This window comes from Lampetra planeri, chromosome 1 (genome assembly GCF_965212315.1).
Source record: "Lampetra planeri chromosome 1, kcLamPlan1.2.h2, whole genome shotgun sequence".
Classification (NCBI taxonomy): Eukaryota; Metazoa; Chordata; class Hyperoartia; order Petromyzontiformes; family Petromyzontidae; genus Lampetra; species Lampetra planeri.
This window is the reverse complement of record NC_136107.1, coordinates 37,050,068-37,076,500: the sequence shown is the minus strand read 5'-3', so window position 1 is coordinate 37,076,500 and position 26,433 is coordinate 37,050,068. Positions and strand designations below refer to the sequence as shown.

The 26,433-nt window shown below is 52.2% G+C and overlaps 1 protein-coding gene across 1 annotated transcript in view; it reads right to left on the bottom strand.

The window, feature by feature from the left end:
* Positions 1-22,837: 22,837 nt before the first annotated feature.
* The window catches only part of MEI1 (meiotic double-stranded break formation protein 1), an 89,619-nt gene continuing 86,023 nt past the window's right edge, over positions 22,838-26,433 (bottom strand). The window contains exon 32 of the mRNA XM_078599916.1: positions 22,838-26,087. Within this exon, the coding sequence (XP_078456042.1) occupies positions 25,985-26,087 (103 nt within the window). The 3' untranslated portion in view covers positions 22,838-25,984. The remainder of the gene's footprint in view (positions 26,088-26,433) is intronic.

The following is a 26,433-nucleotide window of genomic DNA, read 5'->3' as shown; positions in this document are numbered from 1 at the left end:
CCCATCCCCTAATGTACCGTGCCGGCCTTCATAAGTGCTCGCTAACAGCACTTACCCCAACAGTCTGTTAAGGCTATACGGGAGATATTTGTATTTTTAGAGGAGTGTGAGTAACGGGTGTGGTGCTGGTCATTCTGTTCAAGGATGTACGGTGGATCTGTGCCTTTGTACGAGTGAGAGAGGGGTTGCTGGAATGGCGCTGATGGAGGTGGTGGAGGAAGCGTGAAGGGAGCTCAGGGGGGGCCGGGGGGGGGCGGAGGATGAGGGAGGAGGGGGGGCGGAAGGGGGGACAGAGGAGGGGGCGGCCAGGGCGGGAGGGTCTGTGGGGGGGGGGGGGGGCGGGACATCTTGTCTTGAAACTTAAGTCGTTTGTCCTTGTGTTGCGCTATCGATTGCTTTATTAGCGAGACTCTTGTGCGTAATGAGATCCGCGGCTCTTCCCACGACACAGGCGCGGATGTCGCCACCAGATGGGCAGGGACCTGACGAGAGAGAGCGCATCTGCACTTCCCGTTATAAAAACCCAAATTTATGTAGATTCTTTCTTTCTCTCTCTCTCTCGCTCGCTCTCTCTCTCTCTCTGTGCAATATCTTTCGACAGTGCTCAGCACAAAAATAGAAGATGAGGTGGGGGGACGGATGTGGGGGGAAAAATATATTTTTGAAAACCTATAGATTAAATGTGTTCCGAAATTAATCTTTTTTTTAATGCATAAATTTTGCGTAACAAAAATAATGAAATAACCATCCTGAAACTGATTGCATAATTAGATCATAAATCAGGCTTGCGGCAGCACGTGACAAAAATCTAATTGACTTTGCTTCGTTTCTGTGACGCGACATCACTTAAGACATTTGGTCCCCTCCGTGATTAATATCCGCAACACGACACCGCGGCCCGCGTACCTTCACGCGATCCTGAACCAGGGGCGATTCTTGAGCTGGGATAGGATGTGGGGGAGGGGTGGGGAGCGTCTCCCCCCCTTTCCCCCAATCCCCCTCCTCCCCCACCGTCACCCTCAAATTTTAGACGATGCCCCTTGGGATGGCTGAAGAGGCAAGTCAAGTTCAAGTTGATGTAATCAGGGACTACGCCTCTGATGTCAGCCACCACTGACACCACTGCCACCACTGGCACCGCCGCCACCACCACTGCCACCACAACTGCCACAACTGGAATCGCCGCCACCACTACTGCCACCACTGCCACAACTGGCGCCGCTGCCACCACCACCGCCACCACCACTGACACCACCACTGACACCACTGCCACTACCACTGCCACAACTGGAACCACCACCACTGACACCACTGCCACCACCACTGCCACAACTGGCGCCGCTGCCACCACCACCGCCACCACCATCACTGCCACTACCACTGCCACAACTAGCGCCATTGCCACCACCACTGCCACCACATCCATCGCTTCCACGACTGACACCGCTGCCACAAACGTCTCGCTGATTGTCCGATCGTGGTTCCAGATTTCCGAAGCTGCTTTTCAACCACTATTTACTCTACTCAGACTATTTTTTTTATCTTACCAGGTAAGGCCCACTGAGCTACATAGCTCTTTTTCAGAAGCGACCTGGCCACAAATCGTAGCCCAATGCAAGTCACTTATCACGTGGAAATGTATCGCAGCAAATACCCTAAACGCGTGTTTCTAAGTGTGGAGGGAAACACCGGAGGATCCGGAGAAAAATCCACGCGACCACAGGGAGAGAGACACGCAAACTCCAAATATACAGGCGTCGGGTGTCGGGATGGAACGCCCAAGCCTCCTGCCTACCAGGAGAGATATGGAACTTCTCGCCCACCGTGACACCAACTAGAGCTGTGGTACCCGATGATTTACGCTCGCCATTAAAACATATAATCTCACCTCTGTTCTCAGATGTAGCACTGGACGGGAGGTTGTGGGCGGAACTTTTCAGACTTCATCGACATCATCATCATCATCATCATCCACGTCACGCTTTAAAGCAGAGCTGGGCAATACCATTGTATAGGTTAATCGATAATGCTACCAATTAGCAGTTTGGCTACTCGACTAATCGGAGAACGAGAAATTGATGGCGGGGTGGGGGGTGGGGGGGAGTCTCACCTCTCTTCCCATGTGTGTCGCTGGACGGGAGGGTGTAAGGCTTGTGGGTGCCAGTGTAATCAACTCCAAGAAAGTTGTCGATGAAAAATGTTCGTCGATAAATAAGTGGTCCAATCAGAGGTAGGATTAATTATCTGAATGGACCTATCGCCCCGACTCAACTTTACAAACTCTGCCCCAGGGAGTTATTTTTTTTTTTAAATCCTTTATATTAAGTTCGCTTGCTTGCTTGCTTGCGTGCTTGCGTGCTTGCTTGCTTATGACCGTGCAAATCTTTCGGTCGTTTTTTAACCCACTTCCCGTGATCCAATCGAGTTGACATTTTCCACACAGACTCGTGCGTGACAAATAATTTTCGTGAAATTTTTTTAAAAAAATGTTACACTGTTTAGGGAAAATTGTTTAAATATTTAATTACCAATTGCTTAATGCTGGCAGACAATCATCTGACCCATCGGTGGCAGCCATCTCAAGCCAGAGGACGAGAGGACTCTAGCCGCCACGCATATAAAGGATTTATAGTGAAAAACTTTGTTTTTACGGGTTATACTTGTTACGGCCTTGGGTGGCGTTGTGCAGGTGAGGTCATTGGTGATCGGAACGCGAAGGCAGCGCGTGATGATGACTGGGCGGCGATGATTGATGCGATGATCAGGGACGTACAATGCTCATGATGACGATGAACAAGCGTAGCGCTCCACCGGACCGGTTTGTCACGTGAGCCGACCTATACCAGCTGTGAGGATGAGACGTTTCGGTTCGACGCGCAGCGACCACTGTGATTGTGCGGAACGAGCGAATCGAAGAAGTTGCTTCAGAGAAAGTTCTGCGACGTCATCTTGCGGGCTCGGTCCATTAGCGCACGGGGAGGTGCAGGGCCTCGCCTTGAGAGCGCGTTCCAATCGGACATTGATCACTGCCGGTCATCACGTCCGTCCGATGAGCGCAGTTGTTTACAATACAATTGTATCAATTCCAGCCATTCTCAAGCAGCCAGTGGCTTACTCAAGACATGTCTGTCATGTGGGCTGACAGGGTGAGGGGTGACTGTACTTCACCACGCTGGTCAGTGCGTTTGGTAAGGGTGTGGGGGGGTGGGCAGCGGTTGGGGGAGGAGGAGGGTTCGCAGGACAAGTCGTCAATGTCGACAACACATCTTGAAAACCAACACACGAAGCGGTGGCTCGGTGGTTGAGTGGCTCAGCAGTGGCCACGGACACTCGAGTCGGCACCGCCCACACCGAGCCCCGAGTTCGAATCCGAGCAACGCGTCGATGACGTCGATGACGAGAACACGCGCCTACCCACTCGCCCGCACCACAATTGTATCCACGTCCCCAACACTTAAGCCCGCAGTCATCTGCCGGTAACCGCCGCGCGGCTTGCGAGGGATTTCATTTCATAAAAATGTAAATTGGTGCCAACTGTCAATACCTGATTACGATTCCAGGCGAGGAAATTGAGTTGAATTACCTAGGGTTGGGGACCACGTGGGGCCTATGCGGGGGGTCCCAGAATAAGATGGGGGGAGGGAGGGGTGGAGGGAGTCGTTTGGAAGAGTTGGGGGTGCTGCCCCCCCCCCACCGCCACGCACGCATCTCCTGTCAATACCGTGCCAAAATTGAGCGAGGTGAACATGAATTGGTCATGATGTGTGATGACTGTTGGTCATGATGGGTGATGACTGTTGGTGATGATGTGTGATGACTGGCGGTGATGATGTGTGATGACTGTTGGTGATGATGGGTGATGACTGTTGGTGATGATGGGTGATGACTGGCGGTGATGGTGGTGGTGGTGGTGGTGGTAAAGGCGGTTGAGACAAAGGCGGTCGGGCGTGGTGCTGGCCACCCGCACCCTCGTGTACCGTGCCGATCTCCATAGGCGCTCAACAGCAGCACTTGCCCAAACAGACTGTTGAAGGCATTACGGGGAATTTCGATGTCAAATGACTTCGGGTGGGAAGATTGACGTCTTCGAGCAATGGGCGCGGAAAACGCGCTGCTGCGGACGTAACCTGCCACTGATGTTGGCCGTGACTGGAAATGGAACTCAGCTCGCAGCGTGGGATTGCGACACGAACCCGACACAAACAACGGCGCCACAGCTCCAGGAACGACGTCTCGAGCGTTGTCCCATCGTGCTCCAGTGTTCAAAAGTCAATTGCCTTTAATCATCATCATCATTATTATGGCAGTATTTTATTTAGACTCGAGCGCCACTCTCAACGCAGTCTCTTAATTATATATATATTGTGTGTGTGTGGGTCTGTCTGTGTACACATTTGGCATACTTCGCAAAATCAATTTACATTTTAATTATGATTCTACAATCAATATTTAGGCCGCCCGATGCACAACAAGTGCCCGGCAAAACCCGGAGAGTGGAATTTTACGCGCCACGTGGTGCCAAAGCCGCACGGGAAAACTTCACTCCGCGACCTCTGGGATTGAATTCACGGCGTCCGGGCCAAGCAAATACTACGCGACGCATGCGTTAAGAGGTGCGGATCGATACCGTCTAATTACCTACGGCAGAGACACGCGCGCACACACACACAGGCACACGAGGAGATAGACATACACAGATACACGGGCAGTCAGGGATACGGGCAGGGAGGGACACGGGCAGAGATGAACACAGATATATATGGACACAGACTCACGGCGATACGGGCAGGTAGTGACAGGAGGCACAGGCAGGTAGAGGCCAGGAGGTAGAGGCAGGTAGAGACACAGAGACACTGTGATCACAGGTGAGGTCACGGGTTCACGTGGTCAAGATTTCGCCGGGACGGTGAGGTCAGAGTTGGAGGGTCGGGGTCATCGATGATCGAGTGCCATCTGCGCTGCTGCAGCGGGTGTCCATGAGGAGGCTGCGGGGTCAGGGTGTGCAACTACGCGTGGTGCAACAGTGGCGCGTTCGTCTTCGAAAGTGTTTCATTTGCCGAAGGGTAGCTGCCAGGGCAAAACGCGTGTACGTAGCTGCAAATAATTAATTTCTAATCGGGGTTACGGTCTTCAGTTTTTTGGCGAGAAACTTTGGATCGGTTTGAGACGAGTTTTTTTGTAAGATTAACATTTTTGTTTGAAGTGAGTCGCTAATAACAACGTAACTTGACACCACGATTCCGTTCATATCCGATCGTTTTCACGAGAGGAACTGTGACCCCCCCCCCCACTCCCTCCTCGTTACGGACGGACGTTACGTTACGGATGAACCCCTTCCAACCCGAGTTGGAACGCGTTCGCGCATTAAGCACCACACCTCTCAGCCGAGAGGCACTCAGGTGCCGACGTTTATTGCCATCGATCGCGCCTCGCGGATGAGTAGCGAAAGCGCGAAGCTCCGACCGAAGTTTTTTTTTTGTTGCCGCGCTGAGAATGGGTCGATGGAAGCTATTGATCGTGGAGGTGTGCGGATCGAAAAGTTGATGGCCTATGATTTTCTTTGAAGCGAACTAATGTCCCGTTATTTCAATCTGCTTCGCTCAAGAAGCAGATTGATGTTCGTGCTCCTTAGCCGCGCGTGCATCAGCCAGGTTCAGTCAACGATGCCCGCTAGGCGCGTGTTGGTGCACGCGCACGCGCGCGCGTGTTCTCGTGCGCGCGCGCGCGCGTGTGTGTTGCGTGGGGTGCGGCCGTGTAGGGGTCAGCGCGCTGCGCCACGAACCCGGCGACTCGAGTTCGATTCCCGCTCACGGTCAAGGCCCGGTGAGGAATATCTGAGCCGATCCTGGGCCTTCTCCACGAGGTTGACTCAGCCTAAAATGAGTAGCCCGGTGCGGTGTGTAAACATCACCACTGGTGAGACAAAGGCGGTCGGGCGTGGTCCTGGCCACCCACCCCCTCGTGTACCGTTCCGGCCTTCATAGGTGCTCGCTAACAGCACTTGCCCCAACAGTCTGTTAATGGTATACCGGGGGATCTTTGTCTTTGAGGCAATGGTTGGCGCACTGCGCTATGAACTCGGTGACGTGACTTCAATGTCCAGCTACAGCTGACATCTACTGGCGACTATCTGGACCGGGGGTCTGGGCCTCCCCTAGGTCGTCTCAGTCTTAACGAGTACCTGGCGCAGGTGTGTAAACATCGCCACTGGGGAGACAAAGGCGGTCGCGCCTAGTTCTGACCCCGACACCACAGCGTGCGCCACGCAAGTCTTCATAGGGTCATAGGTTCCCATCAACACCACTTGCCTCAATAGCCTGTGTAAGCTATACGGGGGGTATTTGCCTGTGTGTGTGTTTGTGTGTGTGTAGCCGTGGGGAGCGGTAGTGTAGCGGTTAGCGCGCTGCGCTATGAACCCGGCGACCCGGGTTCGATTCCCGCTCACGGCCAACACCAGTGACGATGATCTGAGCCGGTCCTGGGCCTCCCCTAGGTCGACTCAGCCTTAAATGAGTACCTGGTGCGGCGTGTAAACATCGTCACTGGGAGACAAAGACGGTCGGGCGTGGTGGTGGCCACCCACCCCCTCGTATACCGTTCCGGCCTTCATAGGTGCTCGCTAACAGCACTTGCCCCTACAGTCTGTTAAGGCTATACGGGGGATCTTTGTCTTTGTAGCCAGCCCCTGCCGTGTGGCTGGCTGATGTGCCATCTGTCGATGAGGTGCCGCAGAGCGATCCGCAGCTTGAGAGGAGGGTAAAAAGCGCCGGCCAGGGAGGAACTCCCGAGCGAGGGTGGCGATCGGGAGAAAGGATGCACTCACACGACACCATTACAACCACCACGTGGTTCCGCAGGATTAGAAGGATGCCGCTTTGTGGCCGCCCTGCATGAGACGGTGGAGGAGGGGCGGGGGGGGGACTGCGCTGATTGTAACAATCTTCCACATTCGCTCCCAGCCACCGCGTGCCCTCAGAAGCTTCTGTTTGGTCGGATTTTTATTTCGCGAATGCTTTCACACAGTTGAGAGCGCCAGATACAACACAATGCAAGTAAATGATGAGATAAATGGATACACACGTGTGTCAATGTTATGTGAGTGGACGTATAAGGCCGGATATAAGGGGCCGAATGGGTTACGGCATGGGCTGGAGATTAAATGGGATGATGCGGCACAGGAGGATATGGATCGGCCTCTGTGGAAGAGACTCGTGAATTACGTTATTGAACAGTTGGAGGCCATTGCCCTCCAACAACAACTTTGTTAACTATTTAAAAAAAAAAACTTTTACTGTTTTTATTTTACCGGGTAAGGCCCACTGAGCAATAAGTGGATTATAAGTGTGTATTATAATCCAGTAGGTGTGTAAAAGCCCAAGTTTGTGTGATCTTCTAGATTTGAAGTGTTCGTGACTGCAAGGATCCATACTCTTTGGATCTTTCGGTAAAGTCACGTAGGTGAAAAAAAAATGTTTCTTGCTGTGGTTGTCCAACCTGATGACGGAAGCTTGTGTTGCTTCCGAAACGTCGTGATTTAATTTAGTTATTTCTATTTTTTTTCACCTTTGTGTGATCAGTTCGGGAGAACTGTATTGACACCGTGCACACGTCTGTGGTGCGTCTAACTTTCCGAATGGCGCGTCTTATAATCCGACGAATACTGTGGGCGATGTGGGGGTGGTGGTGGTGGTGTGTCGACCTTGGCCCAGGACCGGTTCAGATATTCGTCACTTTCGTTGTTGGCCCTTATCAGCAATCGGATTCGGGACCGACTGTAGCGGTGGCTACGAACCTGGCGGCCCGAGTTCGAATCCCGCTCACTGCCAACACCAGTGACGATTATCCGAACCGAGCACCTGGTGCGATGCGTCAACATCGCCACCGGGGAGACAAAGGCGGCCGGGCGTGGTGCTGGTCACCCACCCCCTCGTGTGCCCGGCCTTCAAATGTTACTACTCGCTAAACAGCACTTGCCCCAACAGTCTGTCACAGGCTATACGGGGGGTCTTTATCTGTGCTGTGTGTGTCGAGGACTCAGTCCCGCGTGCTGTAATTACCGGATCAGCGCGCAGAGCACGCGCGCAGCCCCACCAGGGCGCCTCGCCACCGTGGCGGCGCGGTGTTTAATGTCTCAATTACAGCGGCAGCTGTGAGCTACGTGATCTTAAGACACCGCGGCCCGAGCAAGAGAAGGGGAGATAATTACATACATACACGCACGCACGTACACACGTACACACGCACGCGCGCGCGCTGTCACTTTGCGTACAATGCGTGCGCGTGCACGCGTGTGCATGGCGTACGCATTGTACATTACAGTTATAGGCACTCGTATGTGCCGTACAACACAGACACACGTACTTGCGCAAAGGCAAAGATCCCACGTATAAGTCTTGAACTGACTCTTGGGGCAACAAAGGCCCCCCCCTGCAGCCTGAACAGACTGTTGGAGCAAGTGCTGTTAGCGAGCACCTATGATGGCCGGAACGGCGCACGAGGGGCTGGGTGGCCAGCACCACGCCCGACCGCCGTTGTCTCCCGAGTGGCGATGTTTACGCACCAGGTACTCATTTGAGGCTGAGTCGACCTAGGGGAGGCCCAGTACCGATTCAGATACTCGTCACTGATGTCGTTGGCCGTGATGGGGAGTCGGACTCGGGACCGACTGCTTCGTAGGACAGTGGTTGGCAGCTGCTAACCGCTGCGCCACCACTCACAAAATGCACAATTTTAAAAAAAAATTGTGTGGAACTGTGTGTGTTTCTAAAAAATATAATTCGATGAGGTTCATTTCAACATCGCTCAGGGCCAAGCTGTGGCTTTTAAAGGTCTTACTTTTAACAGATTCAGCAATAACCTCAAATATTATCGCAGCCCTAATGCTGTTTAACCCGCACCATAACCATAACCCTGTCCACAATAGTTTAAACCTCGCCGGGTGTTAAGAATGTTTAACCCATTCATTTTCATCGCAATCTTCAACCCACAATCTGAAGAAAAATAAAACAATATCATTACCCCGAGTAAAAATAAACGAGACACGGGGTTGGCCTTGGCTCGAGTGGACATCTGTGAAAAAGAGTTTGACAGCTCATCGGATTCCTCCAGTATAAATCAATATTCTGATTCTGATTTAGAGACACAACGCAAATTTTCACCGCCTTCTACATGAATTCATATTTTTCACAATACCAGAATAACCATCGTCAAGCGTGGCCTATCTACTGCTGGATGGAGGCTCCCACACGTGGGTCGCATTCCTTTCCTGCTCCCAAAATGTTAAAAGTCTCACCCGAGTCTCCACACTCCTTCTCATAGGAGCAGAGTCGTCCCTTGGGGTATGGATTATCGGCGCGACCGCCCCGTGCCCAGCGCTTTGGGGGGCCCCGCACGCCCCTATGGACGACCCTGCATAAGAGTATTCGGAGGATCCCTGCCACGTTGGGATATGTGGTCAATTCCATGTAATGTGAGCTTGGCTTCGCTGGGGAAGCAAACCGGAGATGGAGAGAAAGCCCGGTACGTATACGAGGGGGGGGGGGGGTAACACTCCAAAGCTTCGCATGGATAGATCCAAGATTACATTGCCTTACATCATCAACATCATGATGCGCAGTGTCCCCTCTCTGGGGGAAGCGGTCCCTACGAGACCTCGCTAGGCGATCCTACCCTGCACTCGCCGCCACGGTGGCTAGGAGATGTTAACTAACTCGCCTGGTATACAGGTGGTGGTGGATTCGATCCCGACTCAGACGCCTGCTGCATATTTGGAGTTTGCGTGTCTCTCTCTCTCCCCGTGGTGGCGTGAATTTCCCCCCGGGTCCTCATATTTGTCGCTCGACATTTAGAAACATGCGTTTGGAGTATTTGCTCGCTAGGAATTAAAATATCCACGTGCTAAGCCACTTTGTTGTATAATTTGTGGGCAGATCGATTCTGAAAAAGAGCTACATAGCTCAATGGACCTTGCCTACGAAAATAGTTTAGTTTCGGGTGCAGGCGAAGGCTACGGTGGTCAAACTTACGTCGACTTTTCCCAATATTCTGCGCAGGTGGTGGTGGTGGTGGTGGAGGTGGTGGAGGTGGTGGTGAAGATCAGCCTCGATCGTGCGTGGTCCAAGCCGGCCGTGGCCTGTCGCGGGGTCGTCTCCCATCACGCGGTCGGCCGCCGCTGTCGATGATCGCAAACGCAAGGGGGCTCCTGGTATGGATCTGCCGAGGCGTCGAGCCCGGGGCAAACGTGTCTAAAAAACCCAAATCTCCTGGCTCTGACCATGACAGGCGCTTTGATGGGCACCCTGTGCGAAGGCACGTGATCGCTCCCAGGCAGTATCCCCATTGTTGTTGTTGTTTTTATTGTGTGTTTAGTGTTGTTCTTCTTGGTTCTGTCGGTAAAGTCACGTAGAAGGGAAATAATAAAATAACAAAAATAAAACATAATGTTTTATTTTAGAAAAATAAAACACATTATTACGTTTTATTTTTGTTATTTTATTTTACAAAAAGAAAACATTATTATTACGTTTTATTTTTGTAAAATAAAACATAATAACATGTTTTATTTTTGTTATTTTATTATTTCCCTTCTACGTGACTTTACCGAAAGAACCAAGAAGATGAATCCCTGCAGTCACGAAAGCTTTACATCGAAATTTAGTGTTGTTGTCCTTCCCTGCATCCCCGCACCTCCGATGAGCACGGTTGGATACGTCCGGTGCGAAAGAAGTCCAACATGCATACAGAACATCGCAGCGCGAACCAGGCTCTAACCTGCTTAGCTGCTGCGCGCGATTCGAAGACATTGTGCGCGCTGCGGGCGAATGTGCGCTCGCGATCATATTTGAGGTCATTTGAACCCAAGAGTCGATAATTGTCCTAACCCTGACCGCACCCGCAAGGAACTTCCCCCCCCAACCCCTCTGCCCCCTCCCACCCCCAGAACCGCGACCCCCGTTCATCCCTTGTAGTCTTAATACCAAACCCTTGACCCCGTGACACTAAACGTGTTTAGCCTAACGCATGAGCTAACACATTCTGACACCGGCTTCCTAACACGGACATCGATTCGCAATTGGACAGCATCGATGCTCCTCGATGTGTCCGTGGTGGTTTTTTTTTCTCTTTCTTTCCAGGAGGACGTTTAAGGTCTTTAGGTCTTCGCGAGTGGAGGATGCGGGGGTGGATGGGGGGGGGGGTGCTGGGGGCTGTCTGTGGGGTGACAGGGGTCGAGGAGTGTGTGGGTGACTGCAAGGAGTCCCAAGCGCGTTGCCCTAACCCTAACCTTCTCCCACCTCTACCTCGTTTTCCTCTCTCCGCTCTTTACAATCTCCACCCCCACCCCCCTCTCTACCCCCCCCATCCATCCGCTCACCTCTACACACACTCTCTCTCTCCTCTCTTTGCCCTCTCTCTCCCCTCTCTCTCTTTCTCCCCTCCCTCCACACCCCACCCCTTGCGACTGCCTTGGGTCCCCAAGCAAGTGCTTGGGATGTGTGGGCACGTGCGCGCTGCCCCCCTCCACCCCCGTCACGAGCGCGTTCTCCTCCTCCCCCTACCCCCATCGAGCGCTAATGTATTGAGCTGCGGTGGGGGGGGGGGCGTGTAAGGAGGTAATTGTACACCGACCTCGGTTATCGATTAAAACACCCAGGTGGAACTCCCTCCTCCGTCCCCCACCCTCCACCCCCACCCCTCCTCCGCACGTCCCGCACGGCCCATTCAGCCCCCCCCCCTCCCACAATCACCATCCAATGCCCGCGCTTCTTGAGGGCCTCTCAGTTGATGTGTTTGTTTTTTTCCCTTTAAAATTCCGAGTCGATTGGCAGGAGGTTTCTCTGTTTGTGTTTGTGTCTCTCTGTGCGCGTGCCGTGAATGGGCGAATTTGCGTGGGAAGGGCCTCATGACCCCGGCCACCCGAGTTCGATTCCCTCGACTCACGGCCAACACCCGTGACGGATAATGTGTACCGGTCCTGGGCCTCCCCTGTGTCGACTCAGCCATAACTGAGTCCACCTAGTGTATCATCAGCAATGGGGAGACAAAGGCGGCCGGCCGCGGGTGTTGGCCACCCACCTCCTCGTACGCCGTGACGCCTTAATAGGTGCTCGCTAACAGCACTCGCCCCCAACATTACAAGAGTTCAAGGCTACAGTACTGTATATGGGGAATCTTTGTCCTTGTTGTATATATGTAGAGCTACTTTTGCGCTAGGATAATGACGATTAAAGTGCTGCCTGAGCCCTGGACCCTGGCGGTCTGGATTCGAATCCGGCTCACGGCTAACGTTAGTGGCACAATCAACGGGTTGACCACACACACCATTTATACTGCGTGGAGCAATGAAATCCGCTCCTCGTAGGCTGCACGGAGCGTCTCGTGTCTCGCTAATGCCCGTGGCTGTACAAGTGTCCGCGTGAAGTGGCCTCGGCCTTAAAAGCGAGTTTGTAAACATCAGCACTGGGGAGACAAAGGCGGCCGGGCGTGGCCTTCATAGGTGCTCGCTAACCGCACTTGCCCCAGCAGCTTCTGTACGCTACCTGGAGGGGGGGGGGGGCTTTGTCTTTGCCCTTCGGGGGTGCGTGAATTATTCCCCATGCCCTATTTGTAAAAAAAAAAATCAACTTGACCCCGAGCGCAAGGGAGGAACCTCATTAAGCCCAAGTGTAAATATAGTGTCATTACATATAGACACACACACACACGTTTTATATACACACTCACTCTCTAGTGTACATATAGACGCACACGATGTACACAACACAAAGCAAATATGCCTCGATTCGCTTGACAAGACGAGCACGAGGAACAATCTACGATTTGATTTTATTTTCTACCCACGTGACTTTACCGAAAGAAACAAAGAGTATGGATTCCTGCAGTCACGAAAGCTTCAAATCAAGATTGAACTGTTCACGAGCACGCCTATCAAGGCTGACGCGGACTGCGTTGACGACGGTGCGTGTCTACGAGGGCGTGCCGCGGTCACAGACACACACACCCCCCACCCCCGGCCGCCTTTGTCTCCCCGTTTGCCGACGTTCACACGCCGCGTCCAAGCACTCCGAGCGAGACGACATTGGGTGGAGTCGTTTCGCCCGCGTTGGGGATTATTGTTTTTTTTTTAGCCGAAGCTGACCGCTGCCGACGGGAGACGCCAATTGTTTCACGTGAATCACGTCCAGTAGGCCCGTGCGGCTTATGTAATGTGTAACAAAAAAAACTCCTACTTTTATATACATATATACGTGCATGTTTCATGCGGAGGAACACAATGAGAAGAGGCCGTAATGTCTGATTATTGTATATTTGTTTGCTTAGTTCTGCGTTGGCAGTGGTGCACAAACAACAACAACAAACAGCACACACAACACTCAGTGCGTTTATAACTACCCTGCCATGAAAATAGGAATAGACAAAAATCGGCGATGTTTCGGGGCAATGGTCCTTCTAACTCTCACGTGCTCCACCAATGTCCATGATTCAAAACACGTCTTTGTATTAAGCAGGGCCGTTGCCCGAAACATCGCCTGGCATATACGAGTTGTCCAATTGGGGCAGTGCTTATGTCCAATGCGTTGAGTTTGTGGCTCAAGAGTGGTGCTGTTTGGAGGGAGCGAAGAGGTGAGAGAGGAGGGCAAAGGGGTGAGTGGTGGAGGAGGAGGAGGAGGAGGAGGGGCGTAACGAGGTGGGAGAGGTATGGAAGGAAGGGGACAAGTGAAGGGCAAGGCCGGGGAGAGGAGTGGGGTGGGGGGGGGCAGGAGGTTTGGATCTGACCGCAATCGTGCCGGGGTCGCGACGTCACGGCGCCGCCTCGATCGAGTCCTCTGTGCGAGGAGGGCGCACAGAGGACGTGACCCCACGGGGAGCGCGGGGTGACATTGACGCGCGCCGTGACCAGCCACGAACACAACCACCGCCACTACCACAACCATAACCAGTAAATCCACCACTACAACCACCACCACAATCACTACTATCACGATAACCACCACACTCACCACCACTACCACAATAACCATAACCAGCACACCCACTATCACCATCACAACCATCACAACCATAAACACCACACCCACGATTACCACCACGACGACCAGCACACTCACGACTACCACCACCACAACCACCACACCCACAACAACCACTACCCTCCACCACAACCACCACAATCACAACCGACACAACAGCCACAACCTCCACGCACTGAAAAGGGAACAAACAATAAGACACGCCGAAGATCGGGTGAGGAGCTAAGGTTGTCAGGGTCAGTGGAAGGCTTCTTCTTCAATTCGTCTGGATTTGAATCGAGGCGCCACTCGAGGTCCGAGTTTGCCGGCCGCAACGTCCTCAGTGGTGGTCCAATGCAGTGCCGGATGAAGCTAGTGCGGGGCCGGTAGCATATGTTAGAAAGAGGCCCTAAATAAATAAAAAAACACGTAAATATTAAAACACAAATTCTTAACTTGCACAGCAAAGTAATTGTATTTTTTTCATTTGCTTTACAGACAGATAATACGACAAATCGCTAACTTTAAACACCCATTCGTTCATTAAGGTTGAAGGTGGTATAGTACTATAGTAATAGAGCAAGTGCAGAATCGCCTAACCGGAATTGATAGCTTGAAAGCATTTAGCGCGGGGCCCTTGAAAGTGCGGGGCTCGTAGCTACTACTACACATGTAGCTACTACACATGTAGCTACTACACATGTAGCTACTACACATGTAGCTACTACACATGTAGCTACTACACATGTAGCTACTACACATGTAGCTACTACACATGTAGCTACTTTTGCTACTAGGATAATCCAGCTCTGGTCCAATGGCTCAGCTGGTTTGGGCCGCGTTCACGACGCGTTCACGACGCCTGTGCTCAGGCGAAGTTGGCGGTGTGCATAACGAGGAAAAAGAAGCTGGAAGGTGACACTGACGGCTGCTCTGTGGTGCTTCCAGTGTTCAGGGGCCTGCTCAAGGCGCCGCTCCGGCTGGAGCACGCCATGTACCACACACATGTCAGTGATGTGCAGCGCGTCTTCTTCTGTGTGTCTCTGTCTCTCTCTCTCTCTGTGTCTCTGTCTCTCTCTGTGTCTCTGTCTCTCTCTGTGTCTCTGCCTCTCTCTGTGTCTCTGTCTCTCTCTGTGTCTGTCTCTCACTGCTCAAGGCGCGGCTCCGGCTGGAGCACGCGTACCACACACATGTCAGTGATGTGCGCATCTTCTTCGAACGCTGGGGAGCCGGAAAAGCCCTCTGTACCAGCGTGGACGGCACCCTCGTGTTCACCTTCTGAAGCGCTCGCTCGTCACCGTGGCGTGCGCGATGACCACCACCACCACCACGTGACTTTTCTTTCGTCTTGTGCGCGGTGCTTTTAGCGCAACAGAGCGTGGATTTAGAGCGTTTATTTGTTTGCTGGTAACTGCGTATTTCATATCGAAATCGCCTCCAGTGCTGTTGCTGCTGGCGGCAACAAAAGTTGTTTAAAAGTCAAAAGTCTCTCGTCTCTCGATAGCAATGCGTGAAAATGCGCAGCGCCATCTAGCGGTGGATAAAGAGGCAATTAAAGGGACCCCGAGTTCGTGAGTCGTTTGCGACCTCATCTCGCAGAGGGGATTGTCTCTGACACGCGGTGGCGGCGCGCCGCATTCTGCCAGCGTTCCCCCAAAAAAATGGGCAGTCCCTTCGTCTTGTGGCAAGCGTACCGCCCACTTCCTACGCATTTGCCATGAATATGCTAAATTCCTCTTGATATGCACATTATTTTGTTAAGGCGCTTTTCTTCCACCTCCAACCCAGCTTATATATAAGCTCCAAGCTTGGCAGTCTCATTCTTCACCTGAAGACGGCTGCTTGCGTTGTAGCCGAAACGTCGTGAGAATTATTTTATTATGTTTAATTTTTATTATTTTATTACTTCCCTTCTACGTGACTTTACCGAAAGAACCAAGAAGATGAATCCCTGCAGTCACGAAAGCTTTAAATCGAAATTTAAGAGCTGGAAGGTCGAACAAAAAAGGTCACTTTGTCGTTTTGGGAAGACGTTGTCCGTACGGTTCTTAAGTCAACGGATAACTCCCAACCCTAACTCGGCTTATGACCCCAATGTTGTAACCCTGTTGTAAAAAAAAGACCCTCCACCCCCCAGCCCCCCCCCCCCCCACCTGAGTACGTGGGTGAAGCAGCCTGGATCCCTTTCACTGTTGGCGCTCGGAAGCCCTGAGACTGCAAATCCATCTGAGGCATCAATAGCGATTACGCACAAAGATCCATGCCACGGATTCATTTAATCAGGCAATCAATGCCCCCCAATCCATCCCTCCCTCCCCTCCTCCTCCTTCCTTTACGCTTCAAGAAGTAGATGAAATGGGAAGAGAAAGGGGGAGGGGCTGTCCCTCGGTGGGACCCACGTGGCACTGTTTAATCGGGCGAGACGCCACTAACAATTTTGAAAAACGTCTTTTGAGCCAATCCGATTGTAGAGTTTTACAGAGCCGGTATACTGCACGAGGCGTATCGATTAATCGGCCGCTTGTATGATCATACCGTACCTCCGGTCAGCACGGTGGACTCGTGGTGTAATATACATACTGAACGCTCAGCGCATTTCTCTTCTTGGTTCTTTCGGTAAAGTCACGTAGAATGAAAATAATAAAATAATAAAAATGAAACATAAAATAAATTCTCACGACGTTTCAGCCACAACGCAAGCAGCCGTCCTCAGGACGGCTACTTGCGTTGTGAGAATTTATTTCATTATGTTTTATTTTTATTATTTTATTATTTCCATTCTACGTGACTTTACCGAAAGAACCAAGAAGATGAATCCCTGCAGTCACGAAAGCTTTAAATCGAAACTCAACGCATTTGTTAATAATAGTGGCCTCCATGGGAACATTTGTATATTAGGCGACGTTTCGCGCAAAGGCCCTTCTTCATAGCACTCTATTATGTGTTCTGAAGATGGGCCATTGCCCGAATCGTCGTTCATTATAGATTTTACTTTCAAGGCCGCACAGTGCTATTAACAAATGTGTTGAGTGAGTTGTTGTTGTTATTTGTGTTTGTGCATCACTGCCGCAGCAGCAGCAACAACAGCATCACCACCAGATAATGCGACTCATATGAATAGGGTCTCCAAGCTCGCAACGCGTAATGCCCTCAATGCATATTTAGAATCGATACTTTTCGATCCGTGTAAATGACATGCTAATTACATGCTAATGACATGCTAATGCGCCGTCTGCGTTTGGCTGACTGCCAAGCGACTGGAGATTCAGCTGAGTGCGAGCGAGCAAACATATAATGTGTACACCGCGTTTGCAGTTGGGTCCATGGCCCGAAACGTCGCCTAAAAAAATATTTTTTTAAATACATTTTAAGGAAACAGCGCTATTGACGAATTCGTTGAGTTAATATTCACTTCGTGACATCGCGTGGGTATCTCGTGCCCAATCGCGACGATCAGCGTGCCTGAGTACGACGTCACTCGCCTACCACATCCGGAAGGCAACACTTACATTGGCCATTCACAAAGGGGCCCCGCGGCGGCGAGATGTCAACTGCCTCGCCTGGTATACAGGAGGTTCGTGGGTTCGACCCCGACCCTGACGCCTCTGTGTGTTTGGAGCTCACGGAGCAATCTCGAATTTGCAATGGCACGCGCGCAATTGCGCAATTGCACGCACACACACACACGCACACACACACACGCGACAATATACAAGTCTCGCCGCAAAGCCCAGGCAGGATGCCGGAGCAGGTGATGTTAGCGAGCGCCTATCACGGAGGGGGTTGCCAGCACCGCACCCGGACGCCTTTGTCTCCCCAGTGCCGAACTTTTACGCAAAACAGTCGCACGCGCGCCGGCCGTGGAGAGACCGCGAAGACAAACGCGAGTAAAACTCCGATCTGGGGGGCGGGAGGGGGTAGAAGAGGAGGAGGGTTGTGGAGTGGAGCGAACGCAGAGGCAGATGGCTCGGCGAGTAGGAGGGGGGGAGGGACACGAAGAGGTGGGGAGGCGTCCCAGGTGTCTCGGCCACGCGGACTAGCCCCCCCCCTCCTTTTCCTCGGGGGGGGGGGGGGGGGCTCAATCCACTCACTGCAAATCAAGCCCGGGTAGGCCACGAGGAAGGGGTAGAGATGGGTTAATGGGCGAGATGAAGCGGGTGGGGGGGGGGCAGATGCCCCTTCGCCGCTTTCCCTGCATGGAGCGGCGCAGCCAGACTTTAAACAAACACTAAACAACAACAACAACAGCAGCAGCAGCAGCAGCAGCCTCAGCCCCTACACGGCACAGATGGCCAAACGAGTCGCGAACGGCCCCCAGGAGTCAGTTGCTCGTTTTTTTTGATCGCTCATGCGCGCGCGCTCCTGTTTAGCGATGCAGCCGTCACCTCGCGAGACACGGGGACACGCGGAGACGAGGGGACGCTCAGCGATGACGAGGGGGACACGCGGGGACACGCGGGGACACGTGGAGACAGAGGGATACGAGCGAGGACAAGGAGGGGCACGCGGAGACTACGGGACAAGGGGTACATTACGAGGTTGGACACGCGGGGACACGTGGAGACAGAGGGACGTGAACGAGGGGGACACGCGGAGGCGAGACGTGGGGACGATACGTCTCGACGTCCCGTCCCCCCAGCACCCCATCAAAAGCCCACACTGGTGAAGTATGATCCAAAAGCACCCTTCATCCCCCTCCCACCACGAGCCGAATCCAGGTAGCGGATTGGCAGCAGAGGCCGTAACGTGAACGCGCACCGAAGCCTCGTGTCCCTTACTCGGGCACGCGCGCGCGTGGCACCGTCGCCGAGACACGCGCGTGATGCAATCTGGCAATCCCATCAAGACACGAGCACCGAGTCGTGGTCGCTGTTAATGACCCATTGTTGGCAAAAGGTGCCAGCTAAGCAGTCTTGGTCTCCCGCGCAGGCGAGGGTTGGGCACGCTTTGGAATTACATTCGGAGCCAGCAAGAGGGAACGCGCGGATTAAGAGAATATTCGCGGCTTAAAGACGTCGTTAAAAACTACGATGGGAAAAAAAAGTGTTGGCTTTGAGCAGGACACGCCGTGGCTAGGCGGGACGATGACCCGATGGTTGAGAAGAGTAACAGCGGAGGGGTAGTAGCGGCTAAGGAATGGAACGGGTCCGAGACGATGGCCTGCGGGGGGGAAATGGGAGCCATGAAATCATCTCCTGTACGGCCAGCTGCTGGCTGTCGATGGATTTTTGCACCGCGGGATCGTCAGATTTGTCGGTGGCGGCGGCAGCAACGGCTTGGGTGGAGGGAAGCCTTCATCCAGCCGTGGGTAGTGACCATGGCGCATGATGACAGGGCGGGTGGCGGTGTCTCCCGTAGAGATCACGCACTCGAGCCGGATTGACACTTTCAATTTCCAGCGTGGGGCTAATTTGATAAAGACAAAGGTTATGGTTTGCAGCCCTCATCGATCGATTGATATTGCTCTCTTTAGCGAGGTGCGCTCAATGAGCCCCACAGCGCGGCGCTTTGATCAATATCGAGTTGCAGTCTCCCTTACGCTGGGGGTCTACAGCACCTGCAATGCAGAGGTCGCCGGTTCGATCTGCCGGCGTGGCAGTTGAAATAATTTGACTTTTTTATTATCCTCAGCCCGCCTCCATTCCACCCGGCAGTCTTTATTATAAATGGGTTTACACCACGGTTTTGTGATGGGCAGATCGTATGCGGTGGGGTAGAGTGTGGATACTCCCACCTCTTTCTAAAGACGTTTGCCCAGCGTGGAAGAGTAGGCCAAACACCCTCTGGAGGGGGCTCTTGATATCCATCTAGTGAAGGCCCCTTCTGCCAACGGTGGAATGAGAAAGCAATTTCAATGCTGCATGAACCTTGACCTCTTTTACATGGGTCTCCCTGCTCCCACACGAGACGCAAGGCGATCCGGAGCAAATGGTGGAAATTCCACAATCCCGATGTCATTGGATCTCGGAAGCTAAGCATGGGTGAGCCTGGTTATTAGTGCTTGGATGGGAGACGGAGTGGGAACACCTGTACCAAGCAAGGGCTGCGAGGTGACCAGGAGATGACAGACGTTGAACAAAAAAGTCACGTCCCATTTAATTTATTCTGATCGTTATGCTCATTTAGCCAGGAATCCCACAATTAGTCTCATTACTCTTCTCTAGGAGGGTCTTTGCCCAGTCTTTGCAGTGGGGGGGGGGGGGGGGGGGGTGATCGCCATGTAGATTCCCATTGAGTAATTTTGCGGGTACTGTTTAAAATTAGGAAACATTTGGATCACGACACTGGTACACGATGGTCCACTCTTGCAAATGACGTCACGGGAAGTTTTAACGTCAATGCACCCCGCGGTATTAACCAGGGCGGCCGCTCGGTTCGAACGGCGAACGCGCTACCACTGGGGCCAAGTGACCACCCCGCAACAAACAATGCATCTCGCGTCTCGCTTAAGAAACCGCTGCTTCTAAAGAACTGGCCAAACATTTCAAATGTAGGACCCTCCTGAAACAATAAGCACCGAGACTCCCCAAGGCTTTCTTGTGCATTGTAAAATTGCCATTCTTTAACGAATGCATTGGAGGCGCCGTGAATAAGATAAAACGCTCTTCTATCGTTACAAGCGAAGCGATTCCTACAACCTCTAATTAAAACTCCCGTTGTGATTCACTTTCATTGGCCGTATAAACAATTTAGGGACCACTAAAAACGTTGCCTACCTCAGGGTAAATTTTTTTTTACCAATCTCTGTTTCGGCCCCGTGGGCCAAACGACCTGGCCCACATCCCACCCCATCCAGACTCAGGTGGACATTGATGGACTTACACGAGAGCTATAGTCTCGCACAGAGATCCGACTTGGTCAGCACGTGTCGAGGTTGGTGGGTGAGCCGGGGGACAGCTTCCAGAGTAGCCACATGGTGAACGTTTGAAACGCTGCTGGTGACTGTGGTCCGTGGTTTGAGATCCACTCACATGGAGAGCCAAGGACTCACGTGGAGATGCAGACTTAAGGAGACGCCCATGGAGAACCATAGACTCAACACGCACATGCGTAAGACTCAGCGACTCGCAGATTTGGCATGGAGACCCACACTCGAAGAGACTCATAGATCTCACGCACAGATGAATAAATGACACTCGACCACTTTGGCCTATGAGCTGCGGAAAAGGGCCCATTACCCAAAACGTCGCCGATTATTATAAAGTTTTCTTTTGAAGGCCATAGTGTAATTGACGAGCGTGTTTGGTGTTGTTTTATATAAAGATAAATATCCCCCATATGGCCTCACCAGACTGTTGGGGAAAGTGCTGTTAGCGTGCACCTATGAAGACCGGCACGGTACACGAGGGGGTGGGTGGCCAACACCACGCACGACCGACCCGCCTTTGTCTCCCCAGTGGCGATGTTTACACACGGCACCAGGTACTCAATGTGTGTGTATATGTATTCGCATAGGACACCCATTGAACCGAAACGCGGGCAAACAGTTGATGCGCAGCGTGTACCATCGTTTCACGTCGAGGCCGGCGACCGAGCCAGCGAGCGCGGTGGCCGCGCGAAACTCCGCGGTCAGAGCCCCACCGGACCCCGCGACCAACGAGGGGCGGTCGCGGGCACATCGCGCGGCATCTGTTCCCCTGCAGTGCGAGGCCCTCGCCAGGAAACTTAACGAACTCGCTGGGCTTGGACCCAGCCCATTCGCTCGCCCCGTAATGTGCAGCATCTGCCCCCTCACTGTGGAAACCCCTTTTTCAGGGCTGGCGGCCCACTGATCGAGGCTCCAGGTCCGACCGGCGTCACCGCTCCGTGCCGGGTTTTTGCCGCGCTCTGCGTGCGACTGTTGAGACGACCCGGAGGTCCGTGTGTGGTGTTTTCTGGACCCCCCATCCCCCCGCAGTGAAAGAGGGGAGCGAGTGAGTGGGTAATGGAATGAGTGAAAAAATGGCAGAAACACGTGAATGGATGAGTGAGCGAATTACTCATGTGAATGGCCAGGTGCGTGAACACATTATAAATGCATGAATCAACGTGTAATCGAATGAACATATGTGAATGAGTCAACGGATGAACAAGAGATGCAACGCATGAATAAAGTTAATGGTGAGCAATTGAATGAGTAAATGGAGTGAATTCGTAAGTAACTTCATGGGTGAGTGGTTGAATACGTGAACACAACAGAGTGAATAAGAGAGACTAGTGTGTGAATGAATGCATGACCGCTGTATTTAACAATAGCTCATGTAATCATCAGGACATTCGTTACTTTCACTGTTGATCAAAGGCGATTGTATATATATTAAAAAAAAAAGTATTTGATTTGCCCCTTCATTGCATGATTTGTGTTTCCCCCGCCATGTTTAGACATGAACACATTTCCAATCGGAGCTATTGCAGACGGCCTCTGGAAGATGACATTTAAATAATCTATTTCCGAGGACCCTGCTATTGCCTCTAACCCACACATTAGGTGGTGGTGGTGCCACCTTCTCATAAGCTCTGCTATAGACGTCCCGTTCAAGTGCAGTATTTTTTTCTAATCCTCGACCACTGGAACAAGTTTAATTAGGCGAATGATGTAACTTAACGAGATGGGGATTTCTTTTTTTTTGTTTCAATGGTGGCTGGGCTGAGACCATCAATCAACTCGCTGCACTTGACAAACCAGGGTTCATTGTCGCAGTTTTGAGCCTGGACTAGAACTCAAGTTCCCCAGTGGTGTAGGTGCAGTGATTCTGATAAGAGTGTCCGCCTCCTGTGTCATCCAAATGGACCAAACATTTGGCTGAAGAGGGCTTGAAACAATCACAAAGCAAAAAAACAACGTTTGATAAATTTATTAACTTTCTAAGTAGGCTTTCACAACCAATATCATGATACAAAATTCGTTCATGTTGGTTCTGTTGGGTGGTGGAGGGTGAAAGTAATTTTTTTTTTATACCAACACGATCTCACCCAAAAATAAAGATAATTACAAACCACGGTGATTTGTTGAGTATTAATGACCACTGAAACACGGCAACGTCTTCATATCGGTGAACATTTTCACCCGAAGGAAATCTTTCGGCAGCCAAAAAAGGATGGAACGTGCCCGACAGTGCGTACAATGAAGAGATGGAGCGATTAAATCAGCTCGCGTGCGGGCAGGAAATGGGATTGTCGCATCGCGGAACCCTGCGGGACTGGGGAGGACTCCCTCCCACAGCGGATGCATTTACGGATGTTATCATTCAAACCATCGTCAGCCGTCCAGCGGCGGAGATTCACCATGACTGATGGCGATTTGAACAAGTCTGAAATGCTGTGCATTGAACAAACACATTTCTGCACTGAGCTCTGTGCATACCCCCCCGCCCCCCACTCTAACGCGGTTACCGCACCACTCAGAAGCAACCAGCCATATCAACCAGCGCCTCTCCTTTCTCGAAGAGCCTCGTTCCACGTGGTTCAAAAGGTGGCTCACAATTGTTGGGTAACACTTTGTGAATCAGTTTTAAAGCTTCCAGATTCAATGTGTGGCATCGGCGTCGCTGCTGGTCCCTTGCCTGAGCCAGCACGTCTCGTGTGCTCCTTTTAAAGATGAAACACACCGAAGCCTGACAAAAACAAGTTCTATTTCCAATGTTATCCCGATTGTGGTATCGGGGGGGGCGGGGGGGGGGGGGTGAGTGAACAACACTATCCCCGGAAACGGATAGCATAGAGCCCATCTAAGCGAGGGCAGCACTTTCTCACCTGTCCTGCCACTGAGACAAATGTTCGTCGCAAAACGGTCCATCTGATCTTCTTGGTTCTTTCGGTAAAGTCACGTAGAATGTAAATAATAAAATACATGAATCCCTGCAGTGACGAAAGCTTTAAATCGAAATCGGTCCATCTGATGTTTTTCAATTTCACTGCTGGAATTCAGTCAAATTAAGTGCAGAACCAAATTTAACGTGGGATTTTTCGTTTGTGTGTGCAGTCCTTAAGTGACTGAGACCATCAACTCACTGCACTTGAGAACCCGGTTTAATTACAGCAAGTGGCTGAAGCCACAATTACAAAATCCAGGATTCTCAGCGGTGCTGGCTCATTGTCTCTGACCTCTGACCCACCCAGCCACCTCAACACGGAAAAGTTGTTGTGACGGTGACGCTGCAACAGTGGTAGCGCGTTCGCCGCATGTTGCAGAGGTCCACGGTTCAAATCCAGTGGCCGCCCTGATTAATACTGCGGATGTGATAACCATAATAATAATACTACGCATCGTCTACTTCACAGCGGACGTTAAAGGATCCTGTGACGTCTTTCGCGAAGAATAACCCGTCAAGTGCCGGCGTCACGTTCCAAAATGTGTCAAAATTCAGCAAAAATCGGCGCAATTATTCAAATTGGATTACACGTGCCAATCGTCGCCCACGACTGACAATTCCCCGGGTCGCTCCTGCAAATGAGAACTCTTATCGTGGGATCTTGAGTTCTCAGCTGGTTAACTACTAAGTAAAGATGAATCTTTATTTGAATGAAACCGCGGCCATTCACCGAAACACTGCGAGAATCAGCATGACACGTCATGGTGAAAACAAGACGGTAGCAGCAGCAGCCACTTTCCCAATGACATACTCATCATGAGGTTAAGTTGTGCCAGGCTGGGTGCCTTTTTAAACGAGAACGAAAACACGGGAGCCATTTTCAACAACATGTGCTAAACCATCACCAGGACTCGTTGTGCAAGGATAGGTCCACTATTAACTGCACGAAAGGTCAACAACAACAACGATAGAACCAACCATTTGCGCCGGGCTTGGTATTCGGGTTTGGTATTCAGGCTTGGTGAAATCTGAAGTGTTAAACAGTAATAATAGCACAAAGAGCTGCTGTGACAAGTGCTGTTAGGTAGCACCTACTAAGGCCGCAACTGTGGCCAGAAAACTCACCCGACCCACTTTGTCTCCCCAGTGTCGATGTTTAAACCCGTTTTAGGCTGAGTCCACCTAGGGGAAGGTCAGGGCAATTGTTGATAACACTTGCCATTGATATGACCTGAAGGCTTGAATCCAACTCGGATCGCTGGGATTATCGTGCAATGCGCTACCGACAGCGCCGCCACTCCGCTCGTGATTAAAAAACAAAGCTTCCCCTCGAAGCCTTGCAGACTGCTGGGGAAAGTATTGTTCGTGCGCACCTTTTTAAGGCAAGTGTGCCAGTCGTGTGGGCAGTATCGTGCCCGGCCACCTTTGTCTCCCCAGCGTAGGCATTTACATACTGCACCAGGTACTCATCCACCACACAGCCTTATAGACTGCTGTTTGCAGGTACTTATTACATACACACAAAGATCCCCGTATAGCCCTTTAATGTATGTATGAATGTTGAACTTCTTTCGCACCATATGTAGACAACCGTGGTAATCGGAGATGCGGGAACGTTGGAGCAAGTGTTGTTAGTGAGTGCACGGCACACGAGGGAGTCGTCGGTGGGCAACACCACGCCTAGCCGCCTTTGTCTCCCCAGTGCTGATGTTTACACACCGCACCAGGTACTCATTCAAGGCTGAGTTGAACTAGGGGAGGCCTGGTTCAGATATTCGATTTTAGCCGCGAGCGGGAATTGAACTCAGGTCACCGGGTTCGTAATGCAGGGCGCTATCCGCTGCACCATCACACCCCACAAACGCACAACCCAAACGCACTCGACCCGTACCACAAATGTACAACAGAAACGCTTGGCCTGTTCTGCTGACGTGGGCGAATGCGTCAGCGACGGTCACGCTTGGGCGACGGGGGGGGGGGGCAACATCAGCGGTGAGTGATATCCGAACCAGTCCTGAGCTACCCCTGGGTAAACTCAGCCTTCAATTAAAACCTGGCGCAACAATGCGGGGACACTCATCGGCGCTCGGCGGCCCACCGTTATCGGACCGATCATTCTGACCGGCCCCGTCGGCCGGATCGGGCCAATCCCCCCCCGCCCCCACCGCGACCCACGGCGGCGGGGCGCTAGCTTAGCAGGGGTAGCAGCAGGGCGGCACGGCGCTCCGCGTCGCAGCAGCTGGTGCACTCGGCCAGGTGGCGGAGGGAGACGGTGACGGAGCCGATGGAGCTGCAGTCCGGCGGGCGGCGCTCAGGAAAAACGCTCGCTCAGCGCGCAAGAGCTGGAGGGGCGGGTCGCGGGGCGCGGAGCCGGCCTGGCACTCCACCGTCAACCTTCGCTCCGCTCCGCGCATTCATCACTCGGCGCCACTCCGTACGCAAAACCCGACACTCCTCGTGATCTCCGCGTCATCCCCACCAACTCGCCTCCACTCCATTCTGTAATGACTCCTCTGCCGCCACAAAATCACTCCCTCTTGTTTTCCCGCTCCGCAATTCCATTACTTCTCTATTCCATCATCCCTCCATCGTGGAGGTCCTCTCAGGCGTGCTCTCTCTTTTGGCCACCATTCCGT